The sequence below is a fragment of the Prionailurus viverrinus genome, chromosome D4, assembly GCF_022837055.1.
Source record: "Prionailurus viverrinus isolate Anna chromosome D4, UM_Priviv_1.0, whole genome shotgun sequence".
In the NCBI taxonomy this organism is placed as follows: domain Eukaryota; kingdom Metazoa; phylum Chordata; class Mammalia; order Carnivora; family Felidae; genus Prionailurus; species Prionailurus viverrinus.
Window position 1 is genome coordinate 13064764 of NC_062573.1, and position 23368 is coordinate 13088131.

At 44.9% G+C, this 23368-nt stretch overlaps 1 protein-coding gene and 1 long non-coding RNA gene across 2 annotated transcripts in view; one reads left to right on the forward strand and one right to left on the reverse strand.

Moving 5' to 3' along the window:
* Window positions 1–23368, reverse strand: part of LOC125150100 (uncharacterized) — a 215011-nt gene that overhangs the window by 177694 nt on the left and 13949 nt on the right. The window lies entirely within an intron of this gene.
* TNFSF15 (TNF superfamily member 15) lies at window positions 721–21909 on the forward strand. Its single transcript, XM_047829452.1, has 4 exons — window positions 721–952; window positions 12592–12634; window positions 13359–13406; window positions 16358–21909. Exons 1-4 carry the CDS (start codon window positions 731–733, stop codon window positions 16810–16812), a joined length of 768 nt encoding a protein of 255 aa, XP_047685408.1. The 5' UTR covers window positions 721–730; the 3' UTR covers window positions 16813–21909.

The window sequence follows — 23368 nt, forward strand, 5'->3', positions numbered from 1 at the left end:
TATGCACTTTCCTTTCACAGATGGTTGTGTTGTAGAGGCAAGAACCCCAAACAGTGATTTTGAGGAACTAAACCATCATCTTGGCTCCTCTGTCCTAATACCTGGATGACCTAAAGCAAGTGCCTTTCACTTTCCAGAACTTTGGCTTTTCCGGCTGTGCAAGAAAAATGAGCTCCTATGAAGCTCAAAACTGCAGAGGGCTTGGCAGCATTTTGCACAGCAGTGATGCAAACACGATTTCTATTTCCCAGTCTGCAAGCCACACCACACATCTCCCGGGCCTTCACTTTCACTTCCAGAAGCGGCACACTCCCCAGACTGGCATGGCTGGAAGGTCTCCAGCGCTGGGAACAGCTATATTTTAATTCACCCCGCCCACTGTCTTGATGGATTCTTTTTCTCCTCCTCCAGGGACTTTCCTCACTTCCTTCTGTAAACGAAGGAAGAAGCACATGAGCACACTGTATATAAATATGCTTGGGAAAGCTTTCTTCTTCTTCTTCTTCTTCTTCTTCTTCTTCTTTTTTTTCTTAAACCAGATTTGGTTTCTGTTGTAGGCGGTGCATTCCCTAGCCAGGCGGGGCCCAGTGTGTTGTGGAAGGGGGAGGGGAGAGGCCAGGGGGTGGAGTAGGCAGTGATTAATGCACCCACTGTGAGAGCCTGTCTTCTATTTAATGGGGGGTCTCTCTGCCCATGGGGAGTCAGAGCTGTCTCCAGGACCAGCGGGAGCATGGCAGAGAATCTGGGGCTGGGCTTCAGGGAAACAGCCAGCGTGGAAATGCTGCCGGAGGAAGGCAGCTGCACCCCCAAGGCCAGAGCCAGGTTAGCAGCCAAGAGCAGAGCAAGCTGGGCTCTCACCTGCTGCCTGCTGTCACTCCCCATCCTGGCAGGACTTACCACCTACCTGCTTGTGGGCCAGCTCCGGGCCAGAGGAGACGCCTGTGTGTTCCAGGTAAGCAGTCTCTTCCCTGAGCCCTGAGCCAGGGGCCCACTGACCTGCTGCAGGCACCTGGCAGCCGCTGCAGCTGTGGACAGACTCCTTTGACCCACCAAGCTCCCTGCTTCCCCATGCTAAGGAAACACCATGGGAAGGGCAGAGAGGTCCAATCTGGTATTTATCCTCAATGATTCCAGGAGATGAACTGTCCTCTTTATGTTTATATGGGAACAACCTCCAATAACATAGTTTTAGATAATTACAGTCATAGTGTACTATGACTATTTGGGAATATTCCTTTTCTTAAAAAAAAAACCCTCCTTAAATTATATAACTAACATATGTCATTGAAGAAAGTTAGAAAACACAGATAAGGAAAAGATGATAATTATCATTACCCATAACCACATCGAAGTGACCATTATTGATATTTTGGGGTATAGAATTCTGTATTTTGTAACAAGATGAGATTATTTTGAGTCCCCAAATATGTTATGATTTTATTTATTGTTAGTAAATTCACAGCAGTATGATGATATAGATGATTGCATTATGTTCCTGTATATGATATGTCTGTGCTATAATCTAACCAACCCCCTTTCCTGGGTTTAGAAATATTCTTTTTCAATGCTCCAGAAAGAACCTCTTGCCTTGTTGTCTATCTCTCACACCTTGCTGGGGGCTCAGGGTAGAGGAGCTTAGTCAAAAATGAATGTAAGATGTAGGGAGAACATTGGTGCCAAGTGGGGTGGGTACAGGTCTCAAGGGGAAACTTACAACTCTGGACTAGGAACATCAAAAACCTTAAAGACCAAAGAAAATGTCATTCAAATAATACCCTTTTATATAAAAAAAAAAAATACTCCTGCAAATCTGTCATGACTGATTTCATTTCAGTCAAAGGTATTATATGCCAGAGAAGAAAACAGGCTTTTTAATTGATTTAACTGGAAGTCTGTCTTCTAAGCAATGCTGGCTGGCTTCACAGCAGGAACACCAGGAGAGACCAAACCATGGCTAATATGTAACTCTCATCACCCCCTCAGAGTCAGCAAACAGATCTTGATTCAGGCAGCAGGGTCCACAGCCACATATCATCATTCAGAAGACATAGAAAAACGCAGATAACCTGGAAATGGTGTTCATGTTAGAGAAGAAATTCAAGGCATGAGAAGTCAGGCTGTGACCCCTAAGCCACCTAACCCCCTAAGCTTCCTATGGAGCCAAACCAGAGCATCTTGTCAGTGTTCTGGGATTCTGTCCTTCCTTAGCCAGAAAGAGACAGTTGTCCTGGAATGAGACAGTTGTTCTGGAATGAGGCATTGAGAGACCTCCAAAAACCTGAACTCTCCTGGGATCTGTAAGGAAACAATGCCTCTGCCTAAAATGATGTCTTGAGATCCCCTATTTCGGCAGATGCCAAAGAACACTTTTGTTGATCTAGAAGACCATCGGGCTCTGGAAGCACCTTGGGGCTAGCAACCGTGGGAAGCCGGTCACCAGCCCTTGGTGGCGGAATGCCACGGTCCACAGGGCTGGTAACTTGCTCCATCAGGAAGAGAGCTTGAGATACGAGCTGTCACTACACAGGGAAGCCCACAAGAGAAGGCATGAGTGCCTGCCCTATCATAGGTACTCAAGAAAGAAAAGGCTAATATTGCATTCTGTGATGCTTAAACCAATCTCCCTGGAGAGCAGACATGCAGAGACGGTTAGCGCTGTTGTTTGGCCAGCCTATCCAACTTCTTGGTGCGTCAGAAGAAGAGAAAGGGAAACAGGGGTGAGGCTGGGGCACATGTAGCAATCAGAGTCTTGAAAAGAAACACCCGGCCCATTCAAACAAGAGAGTTTAAAGAAGAATGCTTAAAGGGTTTGGAAAGGTTCAAAGAAGAGTCTCGTTGCCGAAATGCAGAAGAGCTGGAAGCATCGTGAGGTTAGCGACAGCGGGAGGCTGGTCATCACCTCTTGGCCTGAAAGAGCAAAGGGAGGGAGCAGTTTTAGGGGGACCCAGGGAGAATGAAAACATAGGAGAGGTCTGGCTGGAGGCGCTGAGGGCTAAGTGGAACCTGCCTGCTTGCCAGACAGCAGGGAGGGAACAGGAAAAAGGACAGGAGAACTGGTCACTCTCTGCTCCCTGCTTCTCATCCCACTGGCCAGATTGGAAATCAGGCTCAAAAGAGCCAGGAAGCAAGAGCGCCCAGAAGACAGCCTCCCAGGACACAGGGCAGGTCCAAGAAGGGCAAAGAGTGGATCCTACTGGGTTAATGGAGAATAACCAGTTCAGAAAACATGGAAAATAGGATTCAGGAGGGAAAACTAGGTTACCAGGGAGAGCTTCAGTGGGCAGAACTATGTCATGGCTCGTAGACATCTGAGTTTGAATTCCAGCTCACCCACCTCTGGCTGGGTAAGAACAGGAATGTGGTTTCGTTTCTTTGAACTTGTTTCCTTTTCTACCAAAAGAGGATTCACATGTCAACCCTCTGGCAGCACTGATAAGATGAGTGCGGGAATGTAGGGAGACCCACACACCGTTACTGTGATTGCCATCCTCACACTATGCCAGACACCCAGCCGCTACTAGCAACTGGTGTAGGGAATAGCAACAAAGACAGTTACCAAAACTGGTAAAATATACGTATTTTAAACTGGACTCTCCCTTCAGGGGTCATGTAAGGAAAGATTCAAGGTGACAAAATCCTTAACCCAGGTAGGTTTGCAGAGCAGAGATCAAAATCAGATTTGAAAAGATTTATAACCACCTGCAGGGGAAGTGTCCATAAATATGGCATCAGTTGTATACATCCTGGCACCTCCATGCAGGGAAAATCTGCAGTGGCCACTGTTTTTAAAAAAAATGAAACATCTCAGGGCACCTGGCTGACTCAGTCGGTTGAGCCTCTGACTCCGGCCATGGTCTCAAGGTTCGTGGGTTCGAGCCCCGTGTCGGGCGCTGTATTGACAACCCAAAGCCTGGAGCCTGCTTTGGATTCTGGGTCTCCCTCTCTCTCTGCCCCTCCCGCCCCCCTCAAAAATAAATACACATTAAAAAAAATTAAAAAAACAAAATGAGACATCTCTAGATGTAAGGATGGAGAATTTCTCCAAGATATATCATTAATTGGGAGGGAAAAAAAGGTACCTAATGGTACACAGAATGGGGGACGTTCATTTTCAGGAAATATATGTATTCATATCTATGAATGTTTTTATAAATGTATAGAACCTCTCAGGAAAAGGACAAGAGATTGGTAGCTCTGCCCACATCTAGCTTGGGGAACTGGGTGGTGGGGCAAGAGAGAAGCATTTTTAAACTTATACCCTTTTTGTACAAAATGTATATGTTACATGTAAAACAAAACCCAGAGAGATAGTAAAATGTTTTAGGGTCGTTAGACTCCTGGAAGATGCCAGGTATCTGGGGAAAACTCAGTTTAAATTCTTGCCTAGATACTTCTTAGCCATGTTACCTAACCTCCCTGGGCCTCAGGCTCTTTATGTGTGACATGGGATACTTAGAGATAAAGTATTTAAGGTGTCTGGCAGGAGGTGGGAGATTAGCAATTGGTAGCAATTATTATTATTATGACCAGGGAACTTCCTGTTCATGGAAATTACATCAGACAGGGCAACTTCTCCTCCCGCTCTGGAATCACCAGGCCAGAGAGTGGGTTTTGACCCTGGAGGAACTTTCTTGTTCTCTGACGTTTTGTGAGCTATCTCCCTGCCTCCTCCACCCTGTCCTTGTACCCACAACCCACACTCCAATCTGTTCTTTGTCAGCTGCCCTGGACCACAGCCCGGGCTTTCTTGGGGCCCTTAGTGGCCTCGATTGCCCTCAGGCTGGGTCTGTGAGCCCCCACGCTGGCCCACGGGGGCCCTGAGGCCAGGCCTCCATCTTCCCCAGCCACTGCTCTGGCACATACAGGGTCTGTACTCCAGGCATGGCAGAATGTACCATGCTGGCTCAGCCCCAGCCCGGCGCACGGTGGGCACACAGAACTGTGCGAAAAATTGTCAGGGATGTCATTAGCAGCATTGCTTCTTTGGACTGAACCACGGCCCTATCTCTGTCCTTCCCCTCCAGGTCCTCTTCTGGAATCCCCACACACTCTCCCTACTTTCTTCTTGCTTCCTTACAACCTCCCTTCCACCCCTTTCTGAAAACCCCTGCAAGACTCCTAGCCCTTGTTCCCTGCTCGCCTCTCCCACCCCACGCCTGCCCCTGAGACACACCCCAGCCCTGGTCTCCATCCAGACCCACAGGACCCCACAGTGATGCCGACTGAGGCCTCAGAGTTGCACAGGTTTGAGGGAATGCCATGGCTCCACCACATTACATCTGTGACCCCTCTAATAACTGATCATGTACCAAACACCATTCTAAGCTTCTTCAAAGAAGAAGCTTCTAAGGCTCTGAGAAGAGTAAATGAGATCATGCCTATCAAGCCCTTAGCCTGGGGTCTGGCATGTGTCCATGTATGATACATTTGCTATTATTACTAGATGCATCATCTCAGTTAGTCCTTGAAACCGCACAACAAGGAAAGAAAGTGCTACTGTTATCTCCATTTTAGAGACGATGAAACTGAGGCCTAGAAAATCTAAGCCACATGACCATTGGGATTCAGATTCACCATATACGTTCCTTCTAAGCACTACACTCTTCTGCCTGTGGTGTAAACGCAGCAAATCACTCACTTCGTGGCATGGTCAGGAGGATTTGACAAGGATTCCCTAAAAAGTACCTGTCACATAGTAAATGCTCAATAAATGCCAGTCCCCTCCTTCCTCTGGGGGCTTCTAGCTGTACCAGGCACACAGAAGGCACTCACAAAGGGTTAGCTGGGTAGAGAGAGAGGAAAGGATGCACAAGGTCCCCGGCCTCCCTAAGTCATCCACTCCCTGTCTATAATGTGGGGAGGCAAACACACTTGTTTTATAGCTCTGAAGTGAGAATTCAGAAAGAGGATGTTGGGAAGCTATTGCCTGATGTTCAACAGACACAATGCCCCTGCTCTCTCCACCTTGAGGGTGAGCCTTCTGTCTCACTCGGGCTGCTTCCTCGTTGGAAATGAGGGCAGTAATGACAATCCCTTTTCAGTGTTGTCTAGAGAAAACAAACAGATGGTTGAGATAAAAGTGCTTTGGAAATTGCAACACACAGAGCATTCAGTGGCTCTGCCTCTCCTGTGGCCTCAGCAAGTCCTGGCAAACCTGGAAGAGAAGCCCAACTCACACCCAAGGTCAGGCTGTCGGTGTCAGGCAGAGAGACCACAGAAAAGGAGGGGGAACCAGCCACGGTGCAAACCCCAAATAGACACAGCAGCCCCAGAACTGGTGACTCCAGGATCCATTTGTTGACCTGTTGAAATAAACACACACATCACTCCGTGCCCAGCACTGTGAGCTCCTGTGTCCACACCTGACAGACCACACACTGTCCAGCTGTAACAGGTCATCTCCAAGCCAGGTCTCCTTAATGAGGCCCAGCCACCCATGGCAGTAACAAGCGTGGGTTTTGAAACATGGGGGAAGTACATTCCTTTCCCTCAAGCCCTTTGCGCAGGAAGAGGCAGAAGTCCAGAAGACAGTTGTAGATGGAGGAGAGGAAGCCTCTTCTGCTGGGAGAAGGAGGAGGCCTTCCAGAGGTCCTAAAGGGTTCAAATTTGCCACTGGTCGTAAAGAGACACAAGGCTAGCTTCTGTGTATCACTGAAGCGATAAAACCAAAAGGAAGTTATGCAGAACCAATAAGATGTACCACAAACTTTAACTGAGCCCAAAGAAAGAAGGAAGATGAATTGGATATCCACTTTATGTGTGTGGTCTTTCTTAGGCATCATGATACTTCTGGGAGGAAAGAATTATTGCCTGCCTTCATGGATGGGGACACTGGGTCTCACTGAGGTTAGGTGACATACCAAAATCAGACCGCTAGGAAACACTAGAGCTGAGATTTCCACATTTGCTTGGCTGCACACACCACATTCTTAGCTGTGAGCCACTCTGAATGTTGTGTGTAAAGCCCTGACCAGTGTGCCTTGGAGGATAATGAATTGAAATAGCCTTGGAATAAAACACTCTCCAGGTTGGATTTATTCCCGTGCAAGTACAGAGAGAAACAAAAGCAAAAGACAAGGAGACAACTGTCTGTATATTTCTCCTAGAAGTCCTGGGAGGATGCTATGGGTCATAGAACGTTTATGTGTTTTTGCAATTGAGGCATTTATGACGGCAAGCAATGGATATCTCTTCCTGTTTATGAGTATACAAGACAGTCAGTATGGGACACAGGAGAAAGGCTAAATGGGTCATTAGTTAAAACACACTCAAGGGATTTTTCTGGGGAAATACCAGTAAGAGAGTCTCAAAGACCATCTATCTTCAGGTTTGATTGTCCATGGTGTATACTCAGCTAATGTTTAGGGGGCTCCTGATACATGCCAGGGTCTGCACTTGGTCTACAAGTTCAGATCCCAGACCCTCCATTTACTCTTTGACGTTTGGCTTACATAGGCTATAAAAAGGTAATGCTGGGGCACCTGGGTGGCTCAGTCAGTTCAGTGTCTGACTTTGGCTCAGGTCATGATCTCATGGTCCGTGAGTTCAAGCCCCGCGTCAGGCTCTGTGCTGACAGCTCAGAACCTGGAGCCTGCTTCAGATTCTGTGTCTCCCTCTCTCTCTGACCCTCCCCCATTCATGCTCTGTCTCTCTCTGTCTCAAAAATAAAAATAAACGTTAAAAAAAATTAAAAAAAAAAAAAAAAGATAATGCCCTGGGGTGCCTGGGTGGCTCAGTCGGTTGAGCATCCAACTTCAGCCCAGGTCATGATCTTACAGTTTGTGAGTTCGAGCTCTGCATTGGGCTCTGCACTGACAGCTCAGAGCCTGGAGCCTGCTTCGGATTCTGTGTCTCCCTCTCTCTCTGCCCCTCCCCTACTCGCACTCTATCTCTCCCTCAAAAATAAATAAACATTTTTTAAAAATCTTTTAAGAAAGGTAATGCCCTTCTTTGAGAATAACTGGAGCGGCAGACAAGAAACACACATAAACACCAATACAGGACCTCACACCCCAGAGCACCCAACTAGATAGTAGTCTTCCTCCATCCTTCTTTCTTCCCTGGTTGGAGTATTAGAGTAATTCCAAATATGCTTATAGCAATAGGTCATGGTTATTTTGTGTCAGGGATTCAGCATACAAAGAAAAAAAAAGTGAGAGAAAGAAAATCAAATGAGGAGGAAAATCCCCTGACCTATAGGAACTAAGGGGTTAAAAGTGCCAGTTTGCTTTGCTTGGGCTCATAAATGCTGGTGGCCACAGGAACCCCACATTCCACTAATACGAATCCCCATGGGCAGACACATTTGCCTTTTCTGCCTCTGACTCCTGGCCAAAACTCACAACCATCAACAAACATTTCTGGAGCCATGACTATGCTGCCAGCAGAGCCTGGGATGAAAACTTTTGGAGGCTCCAGTACTAAAAGATGATGGCCATCCAACTCTTGAATTGTTTTGTATTTAAACAAAAACTCAAAACGTGGCATGTGTTCTAAAATAAAAAAGGTCTCTTTCTTAGTTTTTTGGATTGCAAAACTCAGGCTAAAGTCACTGAAGCTAAACCTTGCTTCATCTCTTGGCTCTATTTTCTTCCTATCTTTCTGACATCTGAGCAACAGCATATTTTGCCCTTTGGATAATCCAGTGGAAGTGCCAGGCACTGTCTGAGGCACCAGGAATCTGGTGGTAAGCGAGAGACAGATGGAGCGAGTCATTGCCCACAGGCAGCTTGAATTGCTCTAGAGAGCAAAAAGCAATTAGCACACAAATAACAATATCACTTCAGGGAGTGATAAATGCTTAGGAAGAGAAAGCAATGGGGTCTTGGTTCTCAGCCAGTGGTGTGAGAAGGCATTTATGAGAGAATAAATCACATTTCCCAGGGATGCTCTTGGACCCTGTGACTATTCAGATTTGGAAGATAATGCTGCACCCCTCAGGAGCTAATGTCTCCTTGGTGCCCCCAGAATAACCCAGAAGCAATGGAGATGAATCGGGCCGGAGGACACTTGGGAATTGTATTGGCCTGGTGTTGTCAGCAGCCATCCTGAGATCTGGCATGGAACCAGCTCAGATGCACAAACCTTTTCCCAAATAAGCTACTAGTTCTTTGTCTCAAATCTTCTCTTCATTCATTCCTGCTTCCCATCACAAAAAGCTTTCTCCCATGATAGAGTCACTCTTAAGAGAAGCAGCAACGGAAGGCTTTAGGTGCTGTTCTTGGAAAGAGAGTCCCAGCTGATGTTCTTGGGGACTCTTGGACTGTTGAGGTCTTCAACATCTGCCAACCAGCACTGTCACAGGGTCCAGATGTATAGCGGATTCCAGGCCACTGAAACCCATACACGTCCAACCATATATGAGAATAAACATGTGCCTAGGTTATAGAAATCCAGCAGAGCCCATAAGGAAATGTGTTCACATCACAGATACAGACTAATGGCAGCGAGACTCTGAGCCAAAAGGAATGTTCCAATCTCTTGGCAGAGTGTCTGCTTAGACAAAAATAGGCAGATGTTCAAGGAGATTTCTCAGCAGAGAACTAAATGAAGCAGAAGACCAGCCAGGGAAGTATCATTTTGTACACAAGAGGATGAGACTGCACTCTCCCCAGTTCTCTTTGAGTTCACCTTCAGTTTTCTGCCTCGTCAGAGACAGATTCTTTACCAGCTCTGACAACAGCAAATAAGGAAACAGGCTACAGAATGAGCTCCTTTCTAGGCTGCTTCTCTGCTCCCCCACCCTAGCCCATCGAAGTTATTATGTTGGACAAGTAGTCACATCAATTGGGTTTAGGTCTTCCAAAGCCACTCTACTCACACCCCTATGCTAAATGTATATAATGGGTTCATTTGGCAGCAAAAATCCTTGTAGTTTCCCAGCTGCTCCCATGCTCTGCTGGGCCTCCTTACTCTCCCACAAGCTGTTGGTCTCTTCTGGAATAGCCATTACTTTTTATCACCTGGCTAATACCTGTGGGACCTGTAAGACTCATTTCAGAGGTAATTTCCCCTGATTCCCCCGCTCCTGGGCCAGGTTCCTGTTTTCTGAACTCTGTGCTTCCCCTATTCTCACAGTGCACAGAACTGCTGGTACTTATCCATCCACCTCACCAGAGAGGGAGCTTGTCCGGAAGTGGGAAGGTACAATTGCCTAGGGCTAGGGATTCTGGAATTGATTGGCCTGGTTTAAAATCCTATGTCTCCGCTTTCCAGATGTGGGACATTGAACAAGTTACTTAAGCCCCATTTTCAAATAAGGACATGAATAACATCTACCTTAGGAGACTTTGCAAAGCGGAAGGAGATAATGTGTGTGAAGGGCTAAGCATAGGTCAGTGCCACTAGTCACTCAACAGATGGTGGCTACACTTACTGCATTTCTCAGGCCCTTTGAGTCATTCACTGTGGTTGCCTCTCATGGCTGGAGCACAGAGGACTTGGAGAGGAGTAAAGAGCAGGTAACAAGAATGGGGTGGTCAACTGGAACCTTGAATGCCAAGATAAGTATTTGCGCCTATGTCTTAAAGACCATGGGGAGCCACTGAAGATGTATGAACAGAATTGTGTCTCAATACAGTGATGCTTTAGAAAGAGCACTCTGAGAGCAAGCAAGGAGGTGATTTCAAGAAGAGGAGAACCAAGATGCAAAAGGACCAGCTAAGAGGCTCACGGGAGAATCCAGGAGAACAGCATGCTAAGGCCTGGAGGGGAGGCATAAATGAGAAAAGCTTCAAAATAGAAGTGGCAGCTTGGGTTTACAGAAGAAGAAAGCAGTGAGTTTCAAGCCTGGTAATAGGGGAAGAAGTCATGGTGCCATTAACAGAATTAGGAAGCAGACAATGGAGAAACAATAGATTCAGTCATTCAAAGACAGGATCTCTGTCCTCAAGAAGCCTTCCAGGGGACGTTAGATAGTATGGCTTAGGAATAAAAACAGCCTGGCAGTCTGGGCTCTAATGAGGTCACTGTTATCACAGACCTGCTCAAAGACCTGTTCAGCAATGACACAGCTACACCCACATGACCACATACACGTGTGCAAATAGTACCATGCCACGGACACATGTAGACACACAAAACACATCTGTTCCTACCCTCCCCCACTGCTGGAGCTGTCTTCTGTTACACCCACACGGATGCACAATTCTTCATTCACAAGTACAGTCTCACACACGCACAGATTCTAAGACGTAAAACTGGTTACACGAAGCTCTCTGTAGGTGGGGACTATGTAGCTACAAAAACCCAATCAGAAGACCCTGAGGTGAGTCAATACCATATCAGAAAAGGTTTTCTGGAAACTAAAATGTAAGGACTAAGCCAAGGACTTAGTTTGTTTTGCTCCTGAGCTTTACGTTCACACACATGAGTGGTGATTCCTTCATTTTCCATGCGTTCTTTGCCCTGACTCCTGCATTTTCTGTTTTGATCCTCATCTCAAACCTGGGAGTTATCTGAGGCTAGGGATGTTATTATTCCCATTTTACAAATGAGGACACCAGAGCTCAGAGAGGAAAGATCATATTGTTTGAGATCATATTGTTAATCAGTGTTGACAGCAGGATTCAAATTCGGGTCTGTCTGCCTCCAAAGCAGTTACTCTTTCACTCCCATGTGGTATCTGAAATGGCTGGCAAACTACGATTGCAAGGATGCAAATTTCTTCATGTATTGCATGGAAAAGGGGGGCTGATGGGAAGGATAATAGAGCCCTTATTTCTTTTTCTAGATCATTTTTAAATTTTTTTTTTCAACATTTATTTATTTTTGGGACAGAGAGAGACAGAGCATGAACGGGGGAGGGGCAGAGAGAGAGGGAGACACAGAACCGGAAACAGGCTCCAGGCTCCGAGCCGTCAGCCCAGAGCCCCACGCGGGGCTCGAACTCACGGACCGCAAGATGGTGACCTGGCTGAAGTCGGACGCTTAACCGACTGCGCCACCCAGGCGCCCCTAGATCATTTTTAAAATTAGTTCCAATTTGGGGGGCGCCTGTGTGGTTCAGTTGGTTAAGCATCCAATGCTTGATTTCAGCTCAGGTCATGATCTCACAGTTCATGATTTCAAGCCCCATATCGGCCTTGCTTGACAGTAAGGAGCCTGCTTGGGATTCTCCTTCTCTCCCTCTCTCTCTACCTTTAGCCCACTCATTCTCTCTCTCTCTTTCTCTCTCTCTCTCTCAAAATAAAAAAAATAAGCTTTAAAAATTTTAAAAATAGTTCTAGTTTTTAAATCGTGGTGGAAAAAGAAAAGAAAACAAGTGCCACCATTTGTTCAAATGATATAAGCCAAGACAGATGTCACAGTGTCCTAGAACAGAACAGGGAAAGCTCTCAGGACATAACTTCAAAGTTGAGCTTCCAACACAAGCGTAGGAGAAAGAAGGTCCTCAGACTGCTAGAGGAGGAAAGGGGGGTGTTGGGCACAAGATTCCCCTCAATCAAGTATTCTCGTTGCTGCATCCCTTATTCCAGAGTGCCCAGGCTAGGTGGCAGCAGCATCTCAACCATGCCCTTGCTATGGGCAGCTGTGGGGTTGGGAGACAAAAGGATTACAGGTGGTCTGAATCATATCTTTCTTTCCCAATAGACTCCAAAAGGGCGAGAGTTTGGACCTTCACATCAGCGAGCTTGTAAGTGTGTTCATATCTGATGCCTTTTCTTGTGGGGAACGGGGCATTATCTAGTAGTTTTGGTATGTAGGAGGTTCAGAGGGATGCAAACCTAGAGGAGAAGTGAGGTTCCTCCCCGGTCATTAAAAAGACAAAATGGTGCTGGGGCCAAGTCCATGGCCTTTGGAGTTGATGGCCTCTGCCTCAGTTTACTCATCTGTAAGAATGGTTAAAATGGTAGCTACCTTGTTGGGTTGGTGTGGATTAAATCAGTAAATTCCTATAAAAGCATTAGAACAATGTCCCACCTGCTCCCTATCCCATTTGTTAGGCCATCAATCAATGGATATGGTTAAAGGGGACCTTGCATAAGGTCAGCTTGCTCCCCCTAAAGCAGTAGCAGGGAGGGAAGGGCAATGTGAGTTTACTGAACATAAACCATGTGTCAGGAATCATGCTGAGCACTCTCCATTTGTGATAGGAATTGATGAGCCCATCTTAGAAGTGAGAGAAACAGAGTGTTGGACAGGTTAGAAAATTGCCCAAAGTTATGAGCCAAGCTTCATTTGTGTTCGAGACTCTTTGTCCTGAGGCCTCTCTGTCCCTGGAGAAACAAAAACAATCTACAGTGGGCCAAGCTGAGGGAGAGGAATTTTTCTCTCTGGTGGCAGGCACCATGCAACTCCAAAATACTGTCTTCCCTCCAGCCACCCTCTGACAAAGCATCTTTCTCCTTTCCTTACAGATACATCTCCCGGAGCTGGTGGGGATAAGCCAAGGGCACACCTGACAGGTATTTTTCTCCCTGGTGTGTTTTCCAGGAGACCATGCATGGAACATGGGCCCAAGATTTCTTTCAGAGAATTTGCCAAAAGTCATTCTAGGAACTTCAAACCCAAAACCACACACCTTGGTAACAGACCTCTCTCAGTTGAGGGGTTTCAGATATTTTCCTCCCTTAAGAGGTCCAAAGGCCCAAGACCCTTGGGCATTTTCTTTCAGATTCTATCAGCCCTCTTCCCTTCTGTTCTGTCTCTCTCTTTCATTCACATCCTCAGTCATTCAGAAATGGCTTCCCTCAGAGATTCACCTAATTTTGAATCTGGTCGAAGATGAAAGATCCCCTGAGTGGTTCAACTTATCAAGTCCATCTGTACCCTATTCAGGATGAAGTGATTGGACATTTACATTCAAGGTAGACATTTCCAAAGAATTTTTGTTGATGTGAAGAGATTAAGAGCAGCCTCATGATATCGCCAATATCAGTTTCCCAAGCCTAGTGTCGAAATTGCTGGCATCTGATGCCTGCCGTTGCATATACCTCAAAGACTCCAGAGAAAAGAGCAAGACCATGCACAAATATGTTTTAAAACCCCATTGAAAAATCAGAGAGTTAAAAGCAAACGTACTCTCCTGACCTATAAGAAAATTTGCAACCCACAGGGGGATATCCCTGTGGCCCAAGACACGTATCTTACTGTTTGACCAAGAGGAAAGTGTGGTGTGTTCTGAGTGAGGGGTAGGACCAGAGAAATACCAAGTCACCAATTACTTACCACTTGCCTTTAAGAATGGGACAGATTGAACAAACTGAGCAGGATTTTCCTAAGAGCAGAGTGTGGACATATCGCCCCTCTTCCTACTGAGTGGGGGACCTGGGGTGGGGGGGGAGAGGTAACTAGGTTCTACTGAGCTCCTAATGTGTACCAGGCACTGTGGTAGGGCATTTTACATCCATGATCTCATTTAATCTTCATTTCAGCCCAATGAGGGGGGGCACTGAGGCTCTGACAAGTAAAGTCACTTGTCCCAAGTCACATGCATGACTAGGAAGAGCTGAGATTCGAGTTTGACTCTCAGACCTGCACTGTCTCCATCACAACATACTTCCTCCCCTAGCTCCCACTTGCTGCAAAGTTGACATAGCTAATTGCATACCACTTTAACAAAACTTGCTTTGTCTACAGACTAAACGATTTTTGTCTCTACATCGCCTGAGAGGATTTTTTTAATCTGTTGCATCATCCACATTGGGAATGGAGATGATCAGGAGCAAGTAATAAAAATGCCTTTCACAGAGTTTGCACAGAAGTAACAGAGCTCTCCAGGGGCCATTTAGTGCAGGGGCCAGAGAGATCACATGTGTCCTGAACATGTGTCACTGTGCAAAATAAACCATAGGCCAGTCAGCATCAGAAAAGGGGATTTAGAAACATCCAGGAACCAAGTTTCTAGTCAGCCACCAGGTGTGAAGGTTGCTAATTATTTCCTTAATCATAACCTATCCCTAAGCTGTGGCAGATAGCACATATTGGTGATTGCCAAGGACTTCCAAAGAAGTCATAGGAAATTAAATTCTGTCTTTATTTTCCTAAAAAGTATTCATTTTACTGCAGATTATTTTTATTTGAAATCAATGACTTTCTCCTAACTCATTTTTTCCTGCTCTACCCATACTTCATAAAAGCTTTCATTTATATGTCCAAGTATATCATGTATACTTGTAAATAATGCAAACATAAGACCATGCAAAAATATATAAGATGGAATAAACTTATTTTTTAATATGCCAAAATGGAAGACACTAATTTATTTGAGGAAAGAAAATAAGTAACTGTTGAGTACTTGCCATATCCAGCCATCAGGAGAAAAACATCCATGTCTTTTTTGTTCACTTGATCTTCCAAACATGGCAATGAAGGGGCTTTATCTCCAGTTCACAGACAGAAAGTCAAGACTCAGAGAGAAGGGACCTACATCACTGATGAATAACTTCACATGCCATAGAGCCAGAACTGGAACTGACCTCCGTGACCCAAAGTCCCAGCCCCTTCCACTCCACCAGTTGATTATGCCGGCTTATATTTTGGCCTTGTTGGTGTCAGAGAAGCATTTCCAAATGTTCTGGATCTCTCCTTCCAATATGTGCCCTGCATGTTGATTTTTTACTAAACACTGCCTGTGTTTCATGTAACCTTGGACCATGTCATTGCAGGGGAGCTATACAGAACATCAGAGCTCTTCCCATAAGGCCTGCAAGTGTCTCAGGGGTTAAGCTAAAAGGGGTTTTCTTTTACAGAAAGGAGTAAACACAGGTAGAACCAACCAGGTGTAAGGAAGTGGGATGAAGGTTGGCATGTGTCATGTTTTACCCTGAGGGCAGCCTATTCTCAGGAGACACTGTATGCTGGCCCAGGCTGAGTGCAGGGCCAAAGCTCAGGGGCCTGGAGGAAGGAGAGAAGCTTAACCAAAGTTTGGTTAACAAGCAGTATATTCCAATGGATCAGTGGGGACAAAACAGTTCAGCTAATCATTTGTGAGGCAGAGAGTGAGGATTTGGAGGATCTGGAGTCTGGTCTTATCAGAGATACGTAAAGGGAACAACCCACCAGTTTTATCTAAGCCATTTGGAGAAGTGGTTCTTTGCAAGGAGGCTGTTTTCCAAAACACAAAAGAGTGAGATTTCTTACCCTTCACTGTTTTCCAGGATTGCAGGGTTCAGGTAAAGTTCTACATTATCAGGAAAGAAAATTTGGGTGCAGAGAGGCAAAGTAATGTGTCCCTAAGATGCTCCTCTCTGAACAAAAGTATGTCCACTTACATCTCCACCACTCGTTCCTCCTCAAGGAGCTTGTTAGTCATTGGTTTTATTCAATCACTACACTCTGTAAATAATAGGAGGCTCTTTTTGGCAAAGTCCACAAGTTCTGACACAAGCAAATTAAACCTCTTTTGTCTCTGCAGTTGTGAGACAAACTCCCACACAGCCCTTGAAAAATCAGTTCCCGGCTCTGCATTGGGAACATGAACTTGGCTTGGCCTTCATCAAGAACCGGATGAACTATACAAATAAATTCCTGGTGATCCCAGAGTCTGGAGACTACTTTGTTTACTCCCAGGTCACATTCCGAGGGACCACATCTGAGTGTGGTGAAATCCGTCAAGGGAGCCGACTGAACAAGCCAGACTCCATCATCGTAGTAATCACCAAGGTAACAGACAGCTACCCAGAGCCGACCCAGCTCCTAATGGGGACCAAGTCAGTGTGTGAAGTAGGCAGCAACTGGTTCCAGCCCATCTACCTAGGGGCCATGTTCTCCCTACAGGAAGGGGACAAGCTGATGGTGAACGTCAGTGACATCTCTTTGGTGGATTACACAAAAGAAGATAAAACTTTCTTTGGAGCCTTCTTACTATAGGGGCAAGGTGGACATCCTTGGGTGAAGGTCCTCTGCCTCCTAGTTCCTAATTTTCCTCCCTTATATGTAATTATAACAAGGGGTTTTTTGGAGCATTCCACAGAAACAGTGGTTTAGCTATGAAATCTGAAGCCCAAAATTTCATACTTTATATGCCTAACTGATGAAAATCTTAACCAGAAAAAGGCAAAATAGAACAGACATGTGATCTTGGTTGCTTGGAAAAGTGGTGAGTTTCTAAACATTGGAACACCAATCACCAAATGAATGGAGATCTACTCAGAACATTTCCACTCCTTCATACTACACGTTTGTCCCCAGTGGGTCCGATGATTGTGCAATATGATTATGAAATATTTGCTTCAATTCAGTTCAGGAACCATGAACAAAATCCAAAGCCCTAGAAAACATAAATCCTAGAAGCAAAATCCTTCAACGGTTTCCCCAAATATATACTTTAATGCCTTATCTTAAAAAAAAATGAAAAAGGTTGGTATTTCTCATGAACGTTCTCAAAAAAACAAACAAAAAAAAAACCACACAACTGTTTACGTGCCATCTATGGCAAATGAGAAAAGCAACCTCTCCTTTTATTATGTACATGGGCATCAAACAAGCAAATATGAGTTCCACATGCATATCAAATACACAACAATAGCATTTACTTAGCACAGTTTTCTTGAGCACCTTTCATGTTCTGGGCACTCCCTTGACCCAGAAGATACTATGAAGAACAAGACAGACTCTACTCAAAACTTGAATGATACCAGTACACAGCTCTTGGTCAAATACCACTCAACGTACTCCAAGGAGTAAATCCAAGGCCTGACACTGGTGCATAAAGTTTCTGGAGCTCTCCTGACTATGTAAGATATCCAGCTGATTAGGTCACTTGGGAAACTTGAAGACAGATTTCTCACCAACTAGACCAACTATGCAACAAGTGTGATGGACACCAAGAGACAGTAGACTTATTCTCTGGGTCTCAAAATCCCGATCACCAAAACTTGACAAGTTCACTTAGATCTGCTTTGAGGTTTGATTCACAATTTGATAGGTGGAGTGTTATATGGTGTTTTTCTCTTTGAATATTCAAGGGATTTAAATATGGGATTAGCTAATCAGCCCAGCCCAGGCTGGAGGAGGAGGGTGGACATTAAGAAAGTCCCTCCTGCACCACAGTGAGCTCCTACCCTCAAATCTGTAGGATTTCCCTGCACTAATATGCCAAGAGTAGGAGAGACCTTTCTGCTCTCTTAGCCTCAATCAACTTGTCTGTTAAGCAGGCATCTACCAGTTTGTCTCCCATGATCAGATGAGCTCGTGGGGATGAAACACATGAACCGCGATCATTCTGTGAAGTCTGAGTATGACACGGGGAGCCACATCCAGCACCTTGGCTCCTGGAATAAATGCTGCCTATTGTAAGAGACCTCATGAATGGGTATAAAATCAAACTTGGCACCAAAATCACTCTTACCCTTGTTGCCAGGAAGCTACAGAGGCACCAATGTGTGTGATGGGGTTTCTAAGCAGGATGATTGGTGTAACAGTACTTGATCAATATTGGTCGAGTTATAATTAAATAAACATTGATTTCTGGTTTCTCAGTTGGGAGACTGAGGCTCTAAAGGCTTCAGTTTCCCACAACTGCCAGCACAGAACCTAAGGCAGCAGAGGGAAGGGTGTGGTCATCTCCACCTGATTCAAAAGAGACTTCATAAAGGAAGTGAAGCCTGAACCAGTCTTAAAAGAGAGTGGGCGGGGACAACAGATGGCCTCAGGGAAAGGGCATCTCAGATGGAGGAATTACCCTTTACTTAAAGCAGAAAGGAAAGGTTTCTCAGTAACTACAAAACCAGCTTGATAAGACAAAGCTCCTTCAACCTACTCCTAGAACAATGTTAGCTGGCAGATTGGGATAATGATATCAATAACTCTAGTCTGGCTCCAGGATCAGAACTCATACCCCATGGAGAAAATAAAATGCCCTGTCTACATTTGCATGAGTGCCCAAGCAATGTGGGGTGCAGGAGAGGATTTGCATGGAAAAGGCCAGAATGGCCAGCTCACCTTCTTCTTCACTAAAAAGAACCCTTGTTACCCAGGCTCTTCAGACCTGCCCACAGTGCCTTAGGGGATCTGGTGGATGTGGAAGTTCATCCAAGAAATAGAAGTTTCCTACTATTCAAAAAGACTTGACCACTTTGGGTCAAAATCCCTGCCACGTATCTATTTTTGCGCCTGTCATAAGCTTGTTTGTCGAAGAGTGTACCATGCTGATGTTTTCACTGTTCAATTTGTTAAATCCCTGTATTTTGTACTGTTCAGAAAGGCCCAGCTGACCATTTCTAGGCGTGAGAATGAGGCGAGAGAATGCATAAGAACATGTGATGGTCTCCTGAAAAGGGTAAATGCGATGCATTCAGAGATTTGCAAGGGAAGAAGGAACATGCTTACGTGCTTTAGAAAATAGTTAATTTAGGAGGAAAATGCTTTGCTGGTTCAATGTGTCTCAAAAGGCTGAATTCAAATCAATTCCACATTTACTGAGTGCCTACTCGCCCTGGACACAAAGAGAAATTATTTTAGTCCCAGACGTGTTCATTCTAACTGCTCAGCACCTCCATTGTCTTTCATTTATATTGGCAGTATTAGCTAATTAATTAGCTAACTTTAGGCACGTGGATATTTTCTCATTAGGAAAATGGGTGCCATCTGATGAAGGATGATCATTAACAAAATGATTTGCGTTTACACTAAGTGTTTGTTTTTTAATAGCTTCTCAAAGAGAGTTTTCTGTTAATAAAAGGGGACACAATGAAGATACCATTTCCTCTGCTAGAATCCATCATTTAGGCCACAAGTGGAGAGAGGTTATCATCTGCCAGGCTTGAGTTTGGCCATCAACACCTTTGAAAATATTAGAACTTATGGATGAGGCAGAGGTGCTTTGAAAACCCTGTATTCTTCAGAAAATATAGGATCTATGCTCAGAATGCACGGGATCCCTAGCATTTTGACCCTAGCATGGTTTAGATCTATTTAGCAGAACGGCATTGCTTAAGCTACTAAAATTCCTAAGTGTTTTGACTAAGGTACAGTAGGACTTTCACATCCTGAAAAGTGTCTGGTTCAGTTCAATAACAGGGCATACCAGGGCCCTTGGCTCCATTTCAATTTAAGCTACGTCAACCCCAGAGGAAGTTCCACCTCCATGCTCGTCAGTAACCCCTCTGGATTATAAAAGATTAACTAGCTCAGTGTGCACGAGGCGTGTCCTTTGCCAATATTCTCTTGCAGGGTATTTTCCCCAGTCCTTTCCCAATCATGTTCCCATGATTGCGACACTGGGGATTAATTCTTCAGGACAGGATTGTTTGTTATACTCTGCACCTTGCAAAACACATGCAGTAGTTTCTTGCCTCAAGATGCCTTGCTCTCCTAGGGCTTAGAGTCCTGAAATTGTTTTGCCATGTTTAGCAGAATTTATTTTTTTAAGCGTGTGCCACTATCCTGGATATTAACAGCTATTGCATCATTTTGGCAGCTGATCCTGGGGAGGATTCAGTGGACTGAACTGTTAACCCCTGAATCCTTTTGCTCTAATGGTGAAAGAGAGTGTGGATCAGAGCAGTCACATCTCTGTCCTGCCCCACGCTGAGAACCATATTTAGAGCTACCCAAGCTCTGAGATGAATTTGCCCCCCACCCCTTCCATCGCCCCATTTTAAGAAGAAAATATCATACCAGACCAGACAGAAGTTACTTGTTCAGGGTAACACAATGAGTTCATGGCAGATCTAGAGTTAGGTACTGTCTTCCTGAATCATAATCCTGGGCTCATCCAGTTACCCTCTGCTCTTAACAGATAGTGTTTTAATAACTGGAAGAGAAACTGTTGGAAGACGGGAGAAGTGTTACCAAATAACCATGGTTGAGGTGGGAGGCTTCTTCCATGTCTCCTTAGAGGAAAGAGCTAGGGCTAAGAAGTTGCAGTTTACAGGGTCATCATTTCTGGCTGGATACCCAAAGAATCTTTCTACCATAAAAATAGAATGGCCCCGAAGAGTGATTTCTCAGGCCCTGGATACATTCAAGCAAGGGGCTTATCTCAAGGGTTTTGTAGAAGCCTTTCCATCATTGAGGTGGGAGGAAGGATGGAACCGAAGGATGGAACCAAAGGATGTCTCAGGTCTTTTCCGAATCTATGATTATGTGGCCATTTGTATTTTTTTTAACGTGGCCATTTTTAAACTGACTTCTGTGTGTTCTATTGGATCCTTAAGAACCTGGCAAGCCATGTCAAGAGTTCAGCGGCTCCCAGCCTACAACTGGCTGCAATTTCCCACTTGTTCAGAGAGTGCCCAACACCAAGTGACTGTTTGATCTTGACCAATAGAGAATGCCATGGCATTGTAGAGCCAAGGGAATCTGCACAGTTTATCTACTCCAAGTTACATCATTTTAATAATGAAGAAATCCAGGCTCAGGAAGGTGACATAAATGGCCCAATGTCAGACGGTAACTGGTAGCAGTGCTGAGCTAGAAGTCATAGCTCCTGACACCCAGCCCACAGCCTTTTCATTTCATCCATGAATCAGTTGTGTTGTGTTGTGTTGTGTTGTGTTTTGCTTTGCTTTGTTTTGTTTTGAGCAGTCGTCACTTGACACTACTCATCTAAATACTGGAGAGCAAGGCAAGAGAGAACATGACAGGCAAGTCCCACTCACCTGTCGCAAGCCTTCAGGAGGAAGGAGAAACACGATGTGGGGCCAATAAAGCACCTGACCTTAATCAAATGACTTTATTCCCAAAGTCATTGAAACATGTAACTTCCCCCACTTTTGTTCCAGGGGTATACAGATTGAACAGATGTAGGTATTTATGTGGTTTTACTGATAAACCCCATGCACTTTCACTGACTTTATGTTTTATGTTAAAACGTCACAATCCCAAGGTAAAGTGCATATTGTATGTTGTTGGACACGTACTTAACTGGTAAGCATCTTGTGTCTCCGGGCACTCCTGTGCAAATTCTAATCACTGTGAATGATGTGTTGTATGTGTTAATGTATTTAATAGATGTAACTTAATAAATTGGCATTGAAAGCTGCGGAATCTTAATAATTAGATCAATCCTTTTGTTAACCTGTTCGTTTAATTCTCTTGCTAGATTAAGATCTAAGGATAACCTCTTGAGATCTTTAAAATTCATCTAGTGCTCTGTGTACTTGAATGCAAAATGGCAACTGATTTTTTGCAAGTTATGATGAATCTTACAAAAACGGTGGAGTCCCCAGAATGTGCCACTCTGGCCAAATGAGGGGAAGGGAGACAAGGAGGGGATCTACTGAGCTTCTTAGAAGACTCTGTGGTTTAGTGGCATACCCATCAATCCTGAGAAAGAGAAAGAGAAGCCAGAGAGACCTGTGTTAGTGCTTGACAGAGCTAGAATTTGGACCCAGGACTCCCTGACACGGTACCCCACTGCCTCTTACAAAAATATAAATCGGCAAGAATCGAAAGGGTTCAACTCAGCCATCTCTCTCCGAGAGCGTTAGCTGGACTCATCAATATCAGGCTGGGGCCATATTAAATCGCCCTTTCTGTGGGTCAAAAATGGTCACACAGAAATATCTTGTTTCCCGCTAATAGTTGCGTGTAAAATCAGACATGGATTAAGGGAGGATAAGGCTCTCCTCCAAAACTTCAGTCTCAAAATTTCCCTCCCAGGGGGAACCCTGTGGCTGTACGGGTGCCCTTCTGCACTCTTCTCACATTCAGTGGGCACTCACTCCTGGGAGTGAGGAGGACAAAACATTTTTTACACTTAAAGAGAGAAATGAATTATTGGCCCTAACCTTATTAAAAACCAAATAGCTACAAAATTCATACTGGCAGTTCTCCAGATGAGAAAAGTCATCTAATCTAAGCTTACCAAAGACAACATTTTCAATCAGGTCTCAAAAGGACTCTCCATCTCTAGGAACTTGGGAGCAAAAAGATAAAACTAACCGATTGTTACATATTGTGACTACTATCCATGTTTACACTGCTCACACTCACCCCCACATACGTACAATAACAACAACAACAATAATAATAACAAAAACAGTGCCCAAGGGTAGAATTGTAGGAAACAGTGCATCCAGAGTCAACAGACCTGTGTTCCAGGCCCACGTCTGCCACCTGGCAAATTCCAAGGCCTTGGGCCAATGAACCACTTTATTTCCATGGATCTCAGTTTCTTCCTCTGAGAATCCTGAGCAGAGGTGGACGCAGGGAGCTAAAATCCCTTCCATAAGCGGTTTACAAACAGGTCTCAATAATTCTGTGCTTATAATGCCTGACTCTCCAACAAGCTTCCCTTTTTCGGGAGATAAGAGAGTTTCTCCAAAAGAAAGCAAAATTCCCCCTCATACCTTAAGCTACAAAACTCTCCAGCTGGCATGCAGGGACTTTTCACCCCATCAGTGCAAGACACAGAAAAGTAACTAGACTTGAAATGTAAGGTCTGGAGGGGTGCCTGGGTGGCTCAGTCGGTTAAGCAGCT